The 18,380-nt window shown below is 58.4% G+C and overlaps 1 protein-coding gene across 16 annotated transcripts in view; it reads left to right on the plus strand.

Annotated features, from left to right (window-relative positions):
* Positions 1 to 14,994, plus strand: part of Mthfsd (methenyltetrahydrofolate synthetase domain containing) — a 15,242-nt gene extending 248 nt beyond the window's left edge. Inside the window, exons 1-9 of one of the 16 annotated variants that reach the window (XM_048792371.1) lie at positions 18 to 68; positions 1,759 to 1,862; positions 3,025 to 3,138; positions 5,938 to 6,051; positions 7,530 to 7,639; positions 7,722 to 7,825; positions 10,220 to 10,332; positions 10,564 to 10,689; positions 13,250 to 14,994. In XM_048792371.1, coding sequence (XP_048648328.1) covers positions 1,800 to 1,862; positions 3,025 to 3,138; positions 5,938 to 6,051; positions 7,530 to 7,639; positions 7,722 to 7,825; positions 10,220 to 10,332; positions 10,564 to 10,689; positions 13,250 to 13,738 — 1,233 coding nt within the window. In that variant the 5' untranslated portion in view covers positions 18 to 68; positions 1,759 to 1,799 and the 3' untranslated portion in view covers positions 13,739 to 14,994. The other 15 variants (XM_048792370.1, XR_007343569.1, XM_048792369.1 and 12 more) reach the window with 15 other exon arrangements.
* The last annotated feature ends 3,386 nt before the right edge of the window (positions 14,995 to 18,380 follow it).

Here is an 18,380-nt window from a genome sequence, read left to right on the forward strand (position 1 = left end):
AGCGGCCGGCTGGGCCCACGGAGGAGCCGCCCTGCCGCGGGCAGGCCGGGGCCGAGTGCACGGGGCCGGTGCGCGGCGCGTCCTGCTCGCGGGGCGCCGCGTGGGTGCCCCAGGCCGCGCGCGGCGCGCCCCCGCCGGGCTCCTGTCGCCTGCGGGACTGCGCCGTGGGCGGCGGGGGGATGTGGCGCGTGGCGGTGGCGGTGGCGGTGGCGCCCTTCGGGGAGGATGCCGCGACCAGGACCCAGCGGGGGCGGTTGAGACCCAGGCTGGCCGGCCAGGACCCAGGCTGACCTGGGGAGCAAACAGGCGCGCGCAGAGCAGGGTTCAGGCACTGCGCACCCCGTGTGCTGCCCTTACCACCCTCCCGCTTCCCGCGGGTTCATAGGGCAAGGCCTGCCCCTTTATTTCTCATGTCCCCTCCCCCTGCCAGTTAGCCTTTTGCTTGGTGTCACTTATGTGTCTGCGTCATTGTCTCTCCAGGGCAGGGTCCCGATTTTGACATTTCTTGTGCCCCATAGAGCGTCCGTCTCAGGTTGGGGAGATTCTAGGTCTTTGCCTGTGATAACCAAGTAATAACCATGCCCATGTAATTGTCTGTGAAAGGCAAACAGGGGGGGTCCTCTGGGTTCCTGAGGGGGGGCATCTGTCTGGGGCTGAGCACTCAGGATGGCTTCCTGGCAGAGGTGACACCTAAGGAGACTTAAGGGAGAGAGACATGGGCGGGCGTGTCATGGCCAGCAACCGTGTTCAGCCACCTTTGGGGTTGAAGTGAGGCTGGGTGGGCATGAGGCTGAGTGGTCAGAAGGGCCTTCGCCTACAGCAGCCCCCGCAGCACACCTGGATGGAGGCTCAGCAGAGGAGGGGAGCATTCAGCCTGCTCCGAGGCACAGCTGCTGCTGGAGCTGGGCCTGGGGGAGTAAGAGCTTGGGGGACAGAGCACAGAACTTCCCAGCAGCAGCTGGCGTGTGCAAAGATTCCAGCCACAAGGAACAAGCCAAGTGCTGGGCTCTGCCAGCGAGGCTCAGTCGGGTCTTCAGAGTGTGCCACGCAGGCTGACAGTGGCCAGGCCCCAGCCCTCTCTCTAGAGATGCGTGCCCCCTGAGCTCACTGGAGTCTGCACGGAGCTCCTTGAGCACTTCAGGTGCAGCCAGAGAGGAAGCTCCAGCGCTGTTGGAATGGGCTCCAGGAGGCTCCAGGGCCTGGCTGTGAGGACACTCGTGTGCACACTGTGCCCAGGAGGTTCAGTCTGGGCCTCATGCCTAGAGTCCGCATGCACAGTTTTGGATGGTGATGTAAATAGGGAGGTCACAGAAGGTTGAAAAGCAGATCCCCCCTCAGTGGCGTCTGCCTGGGTCAATGTCGGCCTCTCCCTGAGGTAGGGTGCTTTGGACAAAAAAGCACGCGTGTTTCCCACACACCTATTCAGACTAATCTGCAAGGACATTTTTTAAGTTAAAAACAATGACAGCTCTATGTATCATTTGTCACCATTGACAGACAGTGGAGGCTTTGGTAGCAGCACCTCCCTGTGTGCAGGCCGAGCTAGCAGGAGGGGTTCACAGGAAGAAGTGTCATGCTGATGGCCCCCCGGGGCGGGACTGGTACCTGAATCTTGTCTGGTGTGGTCATGAGCTCCATATAGCGTCCTTCTCGGGGGTGGGGAGGTGTCAGGGTGGCCAGGTGCAACTCGACCTGGGGCCATGTGTGCCGTGGAGTCCTTTTATCTCATCAACGAGTCACAGGTCTTTGTTGCCGTAGGTGGCTCCAAACAGGACATTCGTGAACGAATTTGGGACTACATGGAGTCAGAAAATGTAGCTGACTTTCCCCGGCCTGTTCATCACAGGATTCCCAACTTTAAGGTACGGAGGCATTTCTGCAGTGTGGAAGGACAGGCCGCTTCTGCGTGCTAACCTGCAGCTCCCTCTGCCCCCTGGTGGATCTGAACTTGGGCACTGTGAGCAGACGGGTGGCACCAGACTGGCCGCCACTCTTGTGTGTAGAGACCCTACTGCTCACGTTACCACCTTTGTGTGCTGCGGGGTCCGGCTGTGGCTTTCTGGTGGTGGCTCCCAGGACGGTGGCTGTGGAAGCCTTTATCCCAGCTGGCGGCTCTAGCCCGGTGTTGTGAACACCCCAGATCAAGGTCCAGGCATAGCGCCCTGGGCAAACAGATGCCTCGGATGCCGCTGTGAAAACAGGAACCCGAGGTGTCTGCTCCTAACAGAGTGCACAGAAGACAGGGCTCGGGGAGGAGCCTTTGCTGTGTGTTTTCCAAAAAAAAACCCAAGGCAGTGCTTTCTGAAAAGGTACCGGTGGCCCTGTCAGGCCTGGAGGGGCCGGCGTCCCTGGCCAGCACCCTCGACTGGGCTGCTGTCCCGCGCTGGGCAGCTAGCCCACCCTGGTCCTTGGTTGAGCTGGCTCCACGCTGCCCTGTCTCCCTGAGAAACTCTCCTCTGTGTGGTTCTTGACACGGAGCCTCGTTTCAGTGCTTGGTAGTGCAGGAGAAGCAGCTCAAAGTGGCGGGGAGGGGGCACAATCATTCAGAGATCTTTCAAGTGGGTCACCTGGGAGGGGGGCTTCCGCTTCCACCATTCCATGATTCAGGTGGAGGTGACCCCTGAATCTGTGAGAACCCGTCAAACTCTCCACTTGGGGAATGTGTGTTTTATTTCAGTGAAGACCAAGTTCCTAGTTTAGTCCACTGACCCTGCCCTCTTTCCCAGATGTTCCCCCGTGATCCTTAGCGTCTGTCTTAAAGTTGGCTCACCCTCCAGGGCACACCTCTAGATCCTGGCGACTCAGAAGTCTGAGGTGGGAAGATTCCGAGTTCAAGGCCAACCCCAGCAATTTAGTGAGATCCTGGGTCAAAAGGTGAAAGCTGCAGCTCGTTGGTGGAGCGCCCCCGGGCTCACCCCACAGCACCAAAAGGAAAAAGGGAAGCTGACCCTGCCGTCTAGGTGGGGGCTGACCAAGCCCCTCGGGATCCTGTCCTCTTGGTAATGCGGGATTGCATTTAAACAGGGCGCCTCTCGTGCCGCGGAGCACTTCCCGCGTTTGCAGGTGTTCAGAACAGCCAGGACCATCAAAGTGAATCCCGACGCTCCCCAGAAGAATGCGTGCTTCCTGGTCCTGGATGTAAGTGCTGCTCTCTGTCCGCCTAATAGGGGTCTCACCGGGCTTGCCAGAACCTCAAAGACCTAGAAGTTTTTGCCAGGACGCAGGAAGTGAAAGTGGACCCTGACAAACCTCTAGAAGGCGTTCGGCTGCTGGCACTGCAGGTAACCTGCTTCCCCAGACGCCACCTGGCCCCGAGGGCCCTCTCTCCAGCGGCTGGCAAGTGACGATGCTTGTGACTCCCAGTGCAGAGGGCTCTCGGAGCGGGTTTCTCCAGCACAGTCCAGAAGCGCCTCACTGGTCAGCCGGTGTCAGCCAGCCCTGGACCGTCCAAGCTCAGAGACAAAGGGTGCCAAATGAGAGCCCTGGGCCTTTGTGGTGCTGGTGCGCCTCAGCAGGACAGGCTCACCTGTGGCCATTTCTTTTTGCTGCTTTTGTAATGTTGTCATTGTTTGAAACGTGACAGCTCGTTTTTAAGAAATTTCATGAATGCGTTCCAGGATGCAGAGTGCAGTACTCTTTCTCAAGTGCACGGGCCCCTTGCAAAGGGTTGATTTAAATTAATTTATTATAACCTGACTTAAATGCATAAATATAGAACTTGGTATAAATTTGATACTTATAACTCTTAAGCTGCTATAAAACCCAAATAAGTACGTAAATGAACCCCAGGTGAAGCTGTAGGGCAGTGACGTCCAAGGACCCCGTTCATTTTAACGTTTGGCTGAAACGAGTTGTTGCTGGTGATTGACCCTGGGGCTCCCGCTGCTGCCGGGTCTCTGGAAGTCTGCCTTGGGCTGCGGCACGTCGTGGGGTGGCTCAGTTCTCCCTTCTCTCCTCAAGTCCAGTGACTCCAGGGCCCTTCCCCGCCAGGTGGTAAAGTGAAGACCAGAGGTGGTTTGGCCAGGAGAAGGAGGGCGATGTGGGGGTGCTGCTCTGGTTTTTTAAATTAGCCCTAGGAGGAGAGGGTCTTGTTGCTTGTGGTCCAGCTGCAGACAGGCCCCCGCCCCGAGGACTTTCCAGAGGCAGAGCTGTGGCCAGCAGAGCTTTCCCACGGTGAGTCCCTCTTGGGAACTGGAAGTCACACCTGCCAAGCCTGAGGGGCAGCCTGGGTGGTGGTGCTGCGAGTCCCCGTTCCCCGCACGCCTTCTCTGTGGCGCTCCCTTCAGTTATCCAGCAGATCTCTGGGAGCCGTTTCCCTGCCCATATGACAACGGAGGGCCCCAGACACGGAGGGGAAAGTGTCGAGTCGTGGCAGAGCCCAGTCTGACCCCGGAGCCGGCCCTCCTGTGTGAGGTGCAGGGCGTTCTGTCAGCCTCAGAGCACAGAGGCCAGTGTCTTGGCCTGTGGGGTCAGACTTAGCCCAGTCCAGGAGAGGAGTGCTGCTGGGTGCCATGGTGGACTCCTGAGCTGTCGAGCCTCCGCTGGGCACTGGGAAGTGGTGGCAAAAAAGACACACACACACACACACACACACACAGTCCCTGGGCCCCACCAGAGTGGCTCAGTCCCCCTTCCTGATCAGGACTCTGGGTAGGAGTGCTTCCTGCAGGCAGCTGGGGACCACTGGCGAGGGCAGCCTCTGCCTCCCCTGGCTGCCCATGAGTGTCGCCTGGGAGCGGTGGGGGCTGCTGGCCTTGCCAGTGCTGGTGCAGGCCCAGGAGCCAGCTGCAGACCTCGGTAACTCTCAGAGCTCGTCAGGTGATGCTGCTGCACAGCCGGGGCGGAGACCGAGGAGTTTGGGGCTGTACCGCTCCTGGGAAGGAGGGAACTGTCCAGGACACGTGTGGCGCCCCAGACCTGGACCCTGCCATGCAGAGAAGCAGCCTGCGGCAATGACAGCAGCGTGTGCTGAGTGCCTGCTCGTGGCTGAGAATCTTTCTTTAAGCCACATTGATTTCATAAGTCTTAGTGGTCTTGGGTTGGTCTGCTGAAAAACCAGAATGCACTATTGACATGAGAGCCTTTTACAAATGCTGTTGTCTGCTTCATGGGCTGCCCTCACATAATCTGCAGAGACTGGCCAGTGGTTTCCAAGCTCTCAGGTGTACTAGAAACATCCAAAAGCCTCTTAAAGCCCAAATAGCTGCCCTGCCCGCCCACATACCCAGAGCATCTGATTCATTTGTAACAGGTGCCAGGAGCTGCTGACCCCTGCTGCTGCCCAGGCCCCCTGAGAACCCCTGTTCTAGGCCACACCGTAAGAGATTGAGAATTAGGTAGAAGAAAGCGGGTGTCACACACGGTCATATAAAATCTTGATCTTGGATGTGGCTTGTTGAACAAGGCAGATAAAAACATTTGATGGAATACCATTGATTTTGCTATGCTGAATCCATTGCAGATTAGCGCATCGTAACTGCATAGTGCAGAGGACAGAGGTACAGGGAAATTGACTGGAATCTTTATGAGAACATGTATATTTTTTCTATTTCTTAGTTGTAAACGGACCCGATACCTTTGTTTTTATTTATTCATTTTTTCATGTGGTGCTGAGACTCAAACCCAGTGCCTCACACATGCTAGGCAATGTGCTTCCACTGAGCCCAGCCCCAGCCCCCCAACAGATCTCCATTTAGATTTTCAAGTGGCAGGTACAGTAGAGAGCAGGTCTGTGGAAGGTACACGGCAAGTGGCTGAAGGACAATGACCAGCACACACCATGTAATTGGGCTTGCAAACAAGTGAGTTCCTTGGCACACACCAAAATATGCAAATACTAGTCATCGTCTTCCCTTCCTCACTCGGTGCAAACATGTAAGAAAGTCCCATATAAAAAATTAATTTTGTAATTTATTGATTATCTTTTTTCCTCAAAAGAGCAAAAAAACCTTGCTGGTTCCAACGCCCCGGCTGAGAACAGGATTGTTTAATAGGATCACACCTCCTCCTGGAGCCAACAAAGAGATGTTGAGAAAATGTGCCACCTCCCAGGTGAGTGCTCCAAATGGTCGTGCACCGGGGAAGATCTGAAGACACTGTGAGTTGCCAAATGGACAAAAGGTAGAGTAGTCCACGGTTCTGCCGCCAAGGAAGCCAAGTGGATGAACTATGAAGAAATGGATTCCGTTTCTGTAATTCAGTTTCTGTTTTGCACCAAGTTGGCGGTTCATAAATTATTGTTTAAAAAGGTGAAGGTGAAGCCAGTTCCCCGGGCTCTGGCGCCCTCTAGCGCTGGCTGAGGTGTCCCTTGGGTATCTTATTTTGGTCTGTTCATCTATCCCTACCAGAACTGCGGAGGTAGGATGGATTTCCAGGATATGCTAATTGGAAATTGCCTCACCAGTTCAGAATAATGACGTACAGTTTTATGCATTAGATTTTCCTGAATGCCTCATCTAGTGAAACCAAAGTGTGTAAACATTATAGTGAAGTACAGCATGATAAAATTCGTTTTGCATTTTATAGTTAAATAAACTTTGGTGGTTTTTTAAAGAATCCTAAAGTAAATACCAGGTAATCAGATTCCTAATCTGAGAATAACAAATGAGGTAATTCAAGATTCTCTTTTTTTTAAGGGATTTGCCCCTTAAGTCTAACGTATAAGATTATTTATTGATATTCCAAAAATAGAATCTGCTGTGGCTTATGAAAATAAACACAATAAGGTAAATATAGATACACATACACACATACATGTGGGTAAATAGCAAATAAGATTCAGCCATGGTTCTGGTCAGTGTCCCTGCTTGTGAGCCCTACCATCCCTGGAGCTGGGGGACCTGCCCCTGGCCTCAGGGAAGGGCACACCGGCTTTCCTGCTGTCCCACAGTGACCTGGGGCTGGGGCCTAGCCCCACACTGAAGGCCTGCCAGGTGCTGTTCCTCGTGGGCATGTGAGGACCAGTCCCTAGACGTCCTGGTGGACAGGTGTGAGCACCGTGACTATGTGGCTTCACCTGCAGGCCTCCATTTCTTTTTTTTTTTTAAAGAGAGAGAGAGAGAGAGAGGGAATTTTTTAATATTTATTTTTTAGTTTTCGGCGGACACAACATCTTTGTTTGTATGTGGTGCTGAGGATCGAACCCGGGCTGCACGCATGCCAGGCGCGCGCGCTACCGCTTGAGCCACATCCCCAGCCCAGGCCTCCATTTCTTAGGAGAAGTGGATGTACTCGGAGTGCGTTTGGGTTGAAGTAGTATTGGGAAGTGAGTGCGCTTTTCGTAAAGATAACGGCTTCCCGCACTGTACCTTGAATGAGTGAGTCGGACAGTGATGTGCTGGACACTCAGCCTCCGTTGTCTCGAGTCGTCCCAGCACTGGTCCATGAGGCCAGTGTGGTGGCCCTGCCTTGTAGGTGAGAAACCCGAGGCTCAGGGCGCACTGAGATTTCACGGCTGTGCGGGGTCTGGCCAGGGTCTGGCTCAGTCCCTGTGGCTCCCCTGAGCTCCCCACTGTGCTCTTCCGCCTCAGAGGAATCAGTGTCTGCGACTGCCACTAGTTCCCCCGGCACCTTCCTGGGAAAGAGTGGGAATCCCGCCTGCCCTGGTCTGGCGCTCCCGGAACACCCTGCCTTGCCGCGGGTATGCAGCCAGCCAGGAGGTTGGCCAACCTGCTCCTGGGTGGTGACGGGAAGTGAGGAACCACGGCCCACCTGCAGCTCAGCTGTCCTTCACAGGGGGTGAGGGACTTCAGTGTGCCCGTCGGCTTGGATTCCAGAGTCCTTGTGGATCTAGTTGTCGTGGGATCTGTTGCTGTTTCTGAAAAAGGTAAGATTGGAACCAGCAAGTCTGGTGGGCGCTGTTCCGGCAAGGCCGCTGCGGGTGCCGTGTGCCAACCTTGATGGGTGCCCTGCTTCCTGGGTGGGCACCTCTTCTGAGCCACCTCATTTGTCATTCTTGGGGAAGAATCGACCCGCTCCTCCCTCGTGGTCCCGGCCGGGCTTTACAGAACTGTCTTGGGCAGCTCCCTTCTGGTGCGCTCAGGTTCTCAGGTCAGCAGACGTGGGCTGAGCTCGTTTGCGTAGCTGGGTAGCCAGCCTGGGGCACCGGTTCCCAGGTCATGTGCCCCAGGGGCCTGCAGCCTCCCAAGCAGCTCCAGGTGTCCTGTGGCCAGTGTGGCCGATGACACAGACTGCTGCTGTCCACGTGACGGGGCAGGTCCACACGCCCTCGCAGTCTCCACCCGTGCTGTGCCCTCTTTCCCAGCCCCCAGCTGAGCTGGCACAGGGTGCACCGGGTCTGCCTTGCTGAGCTGTCAGGCTGAGCTCACCTGCACACGTGACTTCCCGTGCGCCTGCCGCGTCAGGCAGTCCTGTGTGCTGGAGGTCTCCGCCGTGGCCCTCTGTGAGTGGCATGCAGACGTGGGGGTGGAAGCATGTTGGTGCCAACAGGAGTGGGGGTGGGGAGGGGCCCTCCAGCGCTGCGTGGGGCACCAACTCCCCAGGGGCCTCGGGGCTGGCTCTTGCTCTCCAGTGCTGTGGAGGCAGGAAGGGCAGGAGAGGCTCCCAAGGGAAGGAGCGGTGGGTGCAGGGACGTGGCCCTTTGGCAAGGAGGGCTGGCTCATCCGAGGCCTTGAGGCCAGGCGAGGGACTTGGGCCAGGCTCAGCGGCGCTCTCTGTAGAAGGCCGTCAGGAGCCTCCTGTTCAGACGTGTGAAGGAGAGAAGGCGATTCTCAGCTGCCCCCACTCAGCCTCCAGTTTAAAGAGTGAACTAGCCATGCTCAGGTGTGGGGCACTGAACAGCCCAGAAAGCCCCACCTGGAACGCTCCCTGTCCCCTCCAGGGCCACTAGCAGTGTCCCCAGTGCAGGCACACATGTGCACCAGCATTGTGTACCGCACCTGGAATGTTCCCCGGCCCCTCTAGGGCCACTGGCAGCGTTGCCGTCAGTGTGTGCGCCAGCGTTGTGACCTCAGGTTGAACTCTGCACACGTCTTCTTCCCACTCTCACAGAGGGTGACAGTGCGCCACCAAGGCTGATGTGTTACCAGGGCCCTTGCCTCAGAGCCGCTGCAGAGCCCCTTATGTCACGGGGCTGGGGACAAAGTGGAGCATGGGCCTGTCTGGTGGCACAGGTGTGCCTCAGGGCAGTCTGTGGGCAGTGTCCAAGAGGGGCATTGCAGGACTCAGCTGGTGGGTGTTGCAGAAGCCCCCTGGAGGTCGCTCACGGGCCCCAGTGCCTCCTTGACAGTCTGGCACTTGCAGCCCCTCAGCCTCTGGTCTGCTGTGATTTCATGGTTAAAACAGTGACCTGAGCACTTCTCTCCTGTTTCCATGTCACCTGCCTTCTTTCTTTTGGGTACTGAGATTTAACCCAGAGAAACAACCACATCCCCAGCTCTGTTTTTTGTCTTGAGACTAAAAACAGTTGCTTAAGGCCTTGCTAAATTGCTGAGGCTGGCTTTGAACTTGCCATCCTCCTGCCTCAGCCTCCTGATGGCTGAGATCACACTCAGCTTCTTGTTCTGTGAACTGTCTGATCTTTGCTGCTTTCCCCTTGAGTCCTCTCGTTTCTGTGCGTGGCTGAAGGTTCTGATTGTAAGCAGCAGGTCTGACCTTGGGGAAGTAGCAGCAGTGACGTGTCCTCCCAGGGCGCGGGGACGATGCTGGCCAAGGCCCAGGCCTCGGAACTCTTGGAGCTTCTGACCAGTGGGAAGTGCAGGTCCACACTGGGGCCCAAGGCCATTAACCTTCACTGTCCCCTGGCTGGTTGGCGGGGCCAAAGGGCTGTGAAGCCTAAGCCACACCCTCGCCTCTCCTTGGGCTCCTTTGTGCCACCATTTGCACTGGCCCTGCCCAGGCTGCGGCTCCTGTGTCCCAGGAGGCACGTCCCCTTCAGCTGCGCCCACCTGGCACCTTTCATCTCTCCTCTGGGTACATGGGTCAGAATGTCTTGCTGCCTGCTCTCAGTCTCTGAGAACGTTCTCGTTTCCAGTGTGAGGCTCCCCGACGGGGCTCTGCAGGCCTCCGCTCTTCCCTTTCCAGGGTTTAACAGGCCCCTTGTCCACGGTGTGTTTTCAGAGGGCTGCTTGTGCGTCGCTCTGGAGGTGGCTGCGGAGGCTGGCGCACTGGGCTCAAGCTTCTCCCGCCGCAGTGCCCTGAAGGAATCTGCCCCTCAGTGGCACCCAGGCCCATGCAGGTGCTAACGCCTGCTCTCTTTTAGGCTGGAGGATTGGGAAGGGAGAAGGTTACGCTGACCTTGAATACGCCATGATGGTGTCGATGGGAGCCGTCCACAAGGGGACGCCAGTGGTCACCATCGTCCATGACTGCCAGGTGCTTCCTTCCGGCTGGTCTCGAGGGCTGCTCACTGCCAGCTGCCCTGAGCAGGCGGGTGGGGGGGTGTGAGGGTGGTGGGGTGGGGCTGGACCGCAGGTGGTGCAGAGGCTGACCTCACCCCAGGTGGGCAGGGCGCTTTTTCAGCCAGCCTCGCATTTCCTGCCAAGGGACATGAGCACGGCTGCACAGTCTTGCCCGTCAGCTCCTTTCCCCATTGCTGTTGACCAGGTGGTGGACATCCCTGAGGCGCTCCTCGAGGACCATGACCTCACTGTGGACTACATCCTCACTCCAACCAGGGTCATCTCCACGGGCTGCAAGCGCCCAAAGCCGGCAGGAATCACGTGGTCCAAGGTGGGTCCTGGCGGCAGCTCGGGGGAGCAGGAGCTCCTGTGGCCATCCACTGTGGGTGCTCTGGTGTGGGGTTCATCACAGTCACTGTGCAGTTTTCGAACACTTGAGCTCCTGTGTCCCATCTCCAGGCTGGGCTAAGACTCTACTTCCAAACTCGGGTTACGAGAGGCATCCAGGTTCAAGGTCTAGCACTGTAGCGGGCACCGGTGACTAGAGGCGGCTCCCGCCAGTTGCTTTTCCCTGTCTGAGCTGTCTCCTCCCGTCCCAGCTACAGCACAGCCGGTCCCTCCCCCCCCAAGTCCCAACTGCCCTGCAGACAGGACCTGGATCTGTCCTCCAGGACCTGGGTCTCAGGCAGAGGCGCTGGCGTGGAAGGCAGGGCCAGGCTCCCTGAGGTGTCACCTCTGTGACTTCCACGCAGCCCAGGTCACCTCGGCAGCTCCCGAGGCTGAGTCTGGTGGCAGCCAGCACTCCTGAGAAAACATGGAGTCCTGCTCCTGGGAGGAAACGCTCGTGGCAGGCAGCCAGCAAGCACCACTGTCTGGTCCACCCAGCCTAGTCACCCAGCAAGGGAGGGTCCTGTCCCCAGGCCCGGAGAGAACATCTGTCTCCAAGGGCAGACCACACGGGATGCTGGCACTGGCTTCGGCCTGGTGGCCTTGCCCGGCAGCTGGGTCTCCTGCCTGGTGGTGTGGCTTCTTCGGAGTGGATGGGAACAGTGTGCCCGACCTGGAACGGGGTGGGCAGGCCCTCCAAGGACACCAGGAGTGCCCGGGAGAGGTGCTCACACCTTCCTGATAGTCAGCATGTCCCTTGAGTCTTCCTGGAGAGCTTGAACTCACCTTGGGATCGGGGCCCATGCTTCCTTGGAAGTGGAGGCCACGCCCATAGGTGGCAGTGAGGCCACGCTCCTTGGAACCAGGAGCAAGAGCCTGGGAAGGTTGCTGTGAGGCCACCTTGTGGTCATCAGGAGGACTGATCAGCTGCAGCCACGCTAGCAAGATTCTGGGGGCCTCTATAGGAAGTGGGGAGTCTCCATGGTGACATTCTACAGGTCTTAAGAGAAATGCGAAGGGAGCCACAAGAGAGCTCACACGTGGACACGTCCCACGTCCTGGGGACTGCTTGGGATCAGGGAGAGGTGGTGGGCCACGATCCAGGTGTGGCCCAGCTTGTCTGCGTCTTGGTTCATTCATGTCAGCCGCAGGCGACTAGAAGAAGCACGTCACCCGCAGCAGCCAGCCCTCGCCATTCAGAAGCCAGTCAGAGGATGCCTGCCAGGGAGGCAGGACAGGGCTCGGGCACAGAGGGTTGTGACCCAAGGAAGGCCTTCCACCAAAAGGGGAAGATGGTTTTGCACCTGGTGCTGGAGACGGTGGGGAAATGGAGGAGGACGGCGACTCGGGGAGGAGGCCCTGGACTCTCTAAGCCATTTGGGCTTAAGCCCTGCTCTCACATGTTAGTTCTGCCTGGGGCCCGGCTCCTCTTGGAGTTTGGACGACCCTGGAACTGATGCTCAGAACCGGGGAGTGGCTCTTGGGAGAGCCAGGCCCTGGCGGGGAAGGTCCATTGTGCGGTCCTGGGCTCTGAGCGCGGTGGGATGGCGGTGCTACTGCAGCCCTTTGGTTTGTGGCACAATATGACCAAGTAGCGTTGGTGCGGACCTGCAGCCGACGTTCACGCTGCTGTGGGAGCCGCGGTACCTGCTGGTCCACCAGCAGAAGCACCTTGCGGAGGGGACTTGTCGAGGCCTGGCTGGCACTGTGGCCCCTGGCCTGCCTACTGCTCACTCCCCAGTAGCACCTCATACAGCTGTCCCCTGACAGCCACCGGGCTTCACAGTGGAGCTGCGTCCAGCCAGTTCAGTCCGTTCAGTTGGGACCGGCTGTGCTAACAGGCCCAGCGGCCAGACCTGCTCCCAGCCGCCTCTTCCACGGCCTGTGGGGCAGCTCAGGGGCCTCCCTGGTGGACGGTACTGATCTAGACGGAGCCCTCACACAGACGCCCCAGAGGCGACTGGACTTCATGTGACTTCATTTCACAGCCTGGTGACCCACGGCTGGTGGCTGGCAGCAGAGGTGGTATCCAGTCTCTGCGTTTTCTGGCCCCTGGATGTGTTCCTTCAGTAGCGAGAAGACCCCTGTGGCCCTTGCAGGACCTTGTCCCACCCACAGCTCACTGGGGCAGAAACCCACTGTTCTGGGGCTAGTCAAGGGCAGTGCCAGTGACCAGTGACCCTAATGCCCGTGACCCTCGGTGCCTCTCTGGAAAGAGCCCAGGCTTCCTTTTTGGCCTCCTGAGCTGGTTTCTGCAGCCACCATGGTACGTGGGGGACAGTCCAGAGCAGCGTCACCGGTGCGGAGCTCCCCGGGGCTGAGGGTGGGGACCAGAGCTGCAGGCGGTGTCTGTTAGAAAGAGGGGCTCTCCTCCCCGAGAGCCTCGCAGCACGCACACCCCACCTGTGCAGCAGGCGGGTGGTCAGTTCCTCACGGGAATGTCTGGCAGGTGCCCTGCGGTGACCCCGGACCCTAGATTTGCCGGAACTGCTTGACTCTTTCAGATCAGCCCGGAGATGCTTGGGAAAATCCCGGTACTCAGAAGCCTCCGCGACCGAGAGAAGCGGGCGGGGATGGACGTCGCTCTTCAGGCTGAGCACCAGCCCTTCCTGGGATCCGCCAGCCAGCACCCAGCGCTGCCAGGCACGGTCAGGAGGCCCCACAATGCACCCCGGCCAGGGGCAGATTCCCTGGAAGCAGCCTGTGGCCCCCGTGAGGGGGAGGACGCGCCGACGGCCACCGTGTGTGTGGGGAACCTCCCCCACGATGCCCGCGTGAGGGACCTGAAGAGAGCCCTCCGTGAGCTCCGGGTGGCGCCCCTGCAACTCTCCTGGCGGGGGCCACAGCACAGGGCGCTCCTCCACTACCGGGACCTGGCTGCAGCCCAGCAGGCCGTCTCCTGCTTGCAGGGCCTGCACCTGGGTGACAGTGCCCTGACTGTGGCCCTGGCCAGACCGCACAACAAGTCACCTGGGGGCTGCCCAGGCAGCTAGAGCCACCCTGGGGAGGAGTGTGACGTCCTGCCGTGCTGCTGCTGCGGCACTTGAGTCTGTAGCCCAGGGGATGTGGGGGCGCCTCTGAGGCTCCTGTGCTGCCCCAGTGTCCCCGAGAGGGTGTGTGCATGTCCTTAGGCCCCCAGAGGGGGACCTCGCTCACACCTCGAAACAAGAAGCTCTGGGACCTGGGTCCCGGTTTTCCTGCTGCGGTGCCCGTTAAGATGGCAGCTCCCTGTCTTGCCTGCTCCCTGCCTGCGCCAGAGCTGAGGCCGCCCCTGGGATGGGAGACGTGGCTGCACAGGTGGCCATCAGAGCTGATGGGCCCGGCCCTGACGCCACCACCTCAGCTCCTGTGCCCAGCTGTGCCCCACACCAGCGCCACCCTCATGCTGCACAGTTAGACCAGTCAGTGAGTCCAGGTGAGCCCGTCCCTGGGGCTCTCTGTCCACGGCCACCAAAGTGATCCCCACCTAACCTGTCAACGCGCAGAGGATCTGAAACTCCTTTAATTCTTAGAAATTAAAATTGTCATAAAATAAAAGACTGATTGATTGGCAGGAGGTCAGTCAGCTGGAAGGTCAGGCTGCAGGCTCTCCCCGAAGCTTCCTTCTGAAGTCGTCTGGCAGGGCACTGCCTGTCCTCTGTGGCCCACAGCCGAGTCCCCCACTAACTGTAGAATTTATTTTTTTAATGCAATAACAACAAAAACAAGTAAGTGCCTGGAACCTGCCTGTCAGGTGGCTCAGGGCTTATTCGAATAAAATGACACTTCCAGAAGGAGTGACAGAGCTGGGCAGACACCTCTGGGTTCTAGATGACAGCTTCTCCCTGGAATGGCCCCTCAAGTGGCAAGCAAGATCCCAGCAGGGGTCTCAGGGCACCAGGACACTGGCAAGCTGGGGAGTAAATGCTCAGGAGTGACCCCAACAAGCAGAGCTGGGGCTGGGCCAGGCCTCGGCACCCCCACTCTCCTGCAGGGTGCTTGACGGACCGGTGGGTTCAGCTCTGCCATTTGTTGGAAAGGATGGGTGTGTAGGAGTCCCTCTGGGAGCAGCCAACCCAGACGTAAGGGCGACGCAGCTCTGAAAACAGCTGTATAGAGTGCTCAGAAAATACCAAGAAAAGGAAGGTCACCCCTTAATTCAGAACCACTGTGATCCCATGTGTTCTGTTCAAACGTCTGCTCCCATACGCAGGCTTCTTTATTGTTACCCCAGTCGTTCTTGGAACAGTGGCAGGAGAGATACCCCTCATGACCTGTGTCTTTACTTCTAAGTTTCTGGAGTGCTGAAGGCAAATACCTGCCACTCTGCTAGTACACGCAGCGAGTGTCTCCATCACGGAGCCTGGCTGCAGGTTGGCGGAGAGCGTGGGCGCGAGCGCTGTTGGCCAGGCCCAACATGCACCGCTCCCTGCGGGCGGAGGGGCGCTCCTTGTGCTTCCCTGTCCCCCGGCCAGCCTGGCTGAGCTGCACTGTTGCTAGGCCAGCTCGCTGTCTGCCTCTGCCCCCTTCTCACCGCTAGGCTGCGTGGGGTTGGGAGCACCTCGCGGGCAGGGCGGGGGACCCGTCAGCGTTGTCTGGGTAGCACTGGCGAAGTGCAGATCCAAATGTGACTCTCAGAAGGAAGCCCCATGTCAGCAGACTTGCAGATCTTACTGGCAGCCCCAAGCATCCTGGCAGGCCCTGGAGAAGTCCTGCCTGTCCTCTGTGGCCCCATCTCCCAGGTCTTTTGGTGCCATTGGCTCCCTAGTTCCCAATTAGTGGCCCCACACACTCCCTGCAAGTGAGACAGGCTGGGACAGTGGCAGTGGCAATACTGCCCAGGAAAGCCCACCACAGGACATGTGTTGGAAGGAGGGTAGACGGGGTGCCAGACAAGAACATTGGAAGGGGTGGGAGGGTGGAGCACCGTCCTCTGCAGCACAGCTGACCCTGCCCCCGCCCCCAGCACTCCCAGCACAGTGCTGAGGACCAGGCCCGTGGATCTTACTTGTTGTGTAATGTGAAGTTTTCCGTCTTTGCCAGATATGTCCCCTTTGCCCCCTTCTGGAGCATTCCCACCTGCCTGCTCCCCAGTCCTGGGAAGTGCCTGTGCACTGGGGACTCTGCTTCCAGAATCCCCACTCTCCCTCTCTGCTCGGCCGGCCGAAAGGAGGTGGCTGAGCTCACCTGCCTTCTCTGGATTCAGGCAACCAGTGTTCCAAATAGAACAGATGTCCCCGCCTGAAGACCACTGATTTGGGGGCAGGGGTGTCCGTGGCCGCCTCTCTTCAAAGTGAATCTTGCACCATATATAAAGGCAGGAAGGAAGGGGCATGGGCAGCCTTCGCCACTGCCCCCCCGGCCACCTGCGGGCTGAGCTCCATGTCTCTGCACAAAGGACCAAGGAGGATGCCAACCTCTTCCTCTGGTCATAGTAGCTCCAACTCGCTGCGCTGCTCTCAGTGAGGGGAAGTCGTGAAACTCCTCCCCAGAGCTCTGGGCAGTCCTGAAGAGCCACCTCAACCTGCTTGTCACGCCGTGACCGCTTGCACGAGCAGACCCAAGACACGGGCAGCTCTACTCCTGGAGTCCAGCCCCACGTGGTGAGGAAGCCCAGAGCGCCCTGCAGAGGCCCAGGGCAAGGCACTGAGGGCCAGCCCCAGGCAAGGGGGCACCCCCATGGAAGGGGTGCAGGCTCTCGGGAGCCCCCATGCTGGGCCAGGCAGAGCAGAGATGGACTGTTCCCACGACCCCTCAGAGGGCAGCCCGGAGTGAGTGTGGCCTGGCGCCGTGTTAAGCACTCTGCTCCTCAGGACTGCTCCTGCCCTGAGTAGTCGGTGCAGCCTTTCTTCTAAAGGAAGTGATGCTCGTGTGTAAATTATGAAGCACATGCATAAAACTGTATTCTGAATAAATATAGAGACATGAGTCATAGGTGGGCAAATGCATGCGCAGTCCTCACGGCCACTTTTGAGAGACACCCTGTTCCACGGATGAGGAGGCCGAGATGCGGGAGGAGGAATTGACTGGTCTACAGTCCCTTAGTGAGTAGGGAGCAGGGTCAAGATTTCCATTGCACCAGATCTCTGAGGAAGTTAGAAGTGCCCATGTGCTTTCCTTTATAGTGGATTGTCCCCAACTTGCCACCTACAGTCAGAAGAGGCAAAGCCATGTGGGCTGGGCAAATTGATTCAGACCCCGTCTGCTCTGCAGGTGTTTGTGGGGCATCTGGGGCAGCAGGGCTGCCCGCTCTGCATGGGGTCTGCCCTGCAGCCTTTAGTCACCACCCCTGCTGCCAGCCCAAAGGACGATGGCTGGGCCAGCCTTGCTCCGTGTGCTTGATGAAGTAGCTGGTGTTGGTGGCCCGAGCCAATCAAGGGGCTGGCACAGGGTTTTGCCCACTTCTCCCTGCTCCCTGCTGGAGCTGAGGCTCAGAGAATTGGGAGCTCCTCACAGCCCCTCCTGCCTCCGATCTGGTCCCTTGCCAATCTTAGTGGTCACCTGAAGCTTTTGCTGGGGACTGTCTGGGCAATCTTTCAAACAAGCAGAGACTTTTAAATTGGCAACCACACTCCTGTCCCTCCCGTGGGGCAGAACTTCTTCCTGTGAATGGAAGCCTTTATTCTTGATGTCCATTAATCATGAGGGTTAGAATAGGAGCTGACATGTGACCATGTGATGTGGACATTTTGCACTTTGGAGGTTTGGAGGCAATAAACCAGGCCCTAGGTGCTGAGTTGTGAGCAAACTAGACGCCTTCCAGCTCAGGGGGGGGGCAGCCCACTCTGCCCTTGCAGCGAGCCGGGAAGCTGGCTCTGTACCTTCCCATCTTCCAGGTAAGGAAGGCGTGGGTCCAAGAGCTTTTGTGACTTCTCAGGGTCCCACAGCAAAGCTGGCCAGACCCCTGGAGCCTCTCCCCATCAGGAGGGAGCAGGCTGTCCCCAGGGAAACCTGATTGCCCTCTCCTGACCACAGCCAGGGCCTCAGGGCTCCCTGGAAGCCGCAGCAGCTAGTCAGAACAGAGGCACCATTGAATACGCCAAGAACAGGGTGCTGGCCCCACACACAGGGCCGCGGTGCGTCCCAGCTGGAGCTGCCTGCCATGCGCTCACCCTCTTTGCGCCTGTTTCCTCGCAGATGAACTCACTGGAGCCCCACAGCCCTTCCCAGCGTCCTGCTCATAGGGGAGAAGAGGGCAGGGTCAGCACTGGACTCTGCCCTTCACTGCCACATACACCGTCAACTCCTCCTGGGCTGCCAGGTCTCAGTGCACAGACAACTGTCTCCTGGGCCAACACAGCTGCCCGGGATGGAGGGGCGGGTCTCTTGCCTTTCTTGTCATCTCTCTGAAGCTTTCTTAAGGAGCCCTGCTGTTTGTACACTTAGGAAAGACTCCATTAGTTTGACCCTGTTCCAAACAAAGCCAAGTCCTCCTTTGAAAAGGTCAACAGCTCTGAAATGCCAAATGCAGCGTCATTTGTGCCTGCCACAGCCACTCACCTGTGGAATCTCCTTGGGGGATCATTTTTAGGTCCCAGCATTGGTTGTGCGAAGGGGACAGCAGGTGGCGCTGCGCCCTCATGGAGAAATAGTACCACCCCCCCACCCCCACCCCGACCCCGCTCGGCATGATCGGACAGAGCTCTGCCTTCCTCC

Source organism: Marmota marmota, unplaced genomic scaffold, assembly GCF_001458135.2.
Source record: "Marmota marmota marmota unplaced genomic scaffold, marMar, whole genome shotgun sequence".
NCBI lineage: Eukaryota > Metazoa > Chordata > Mammalia > Rodentia > Sciuridae > Marmota > Marmota marmota.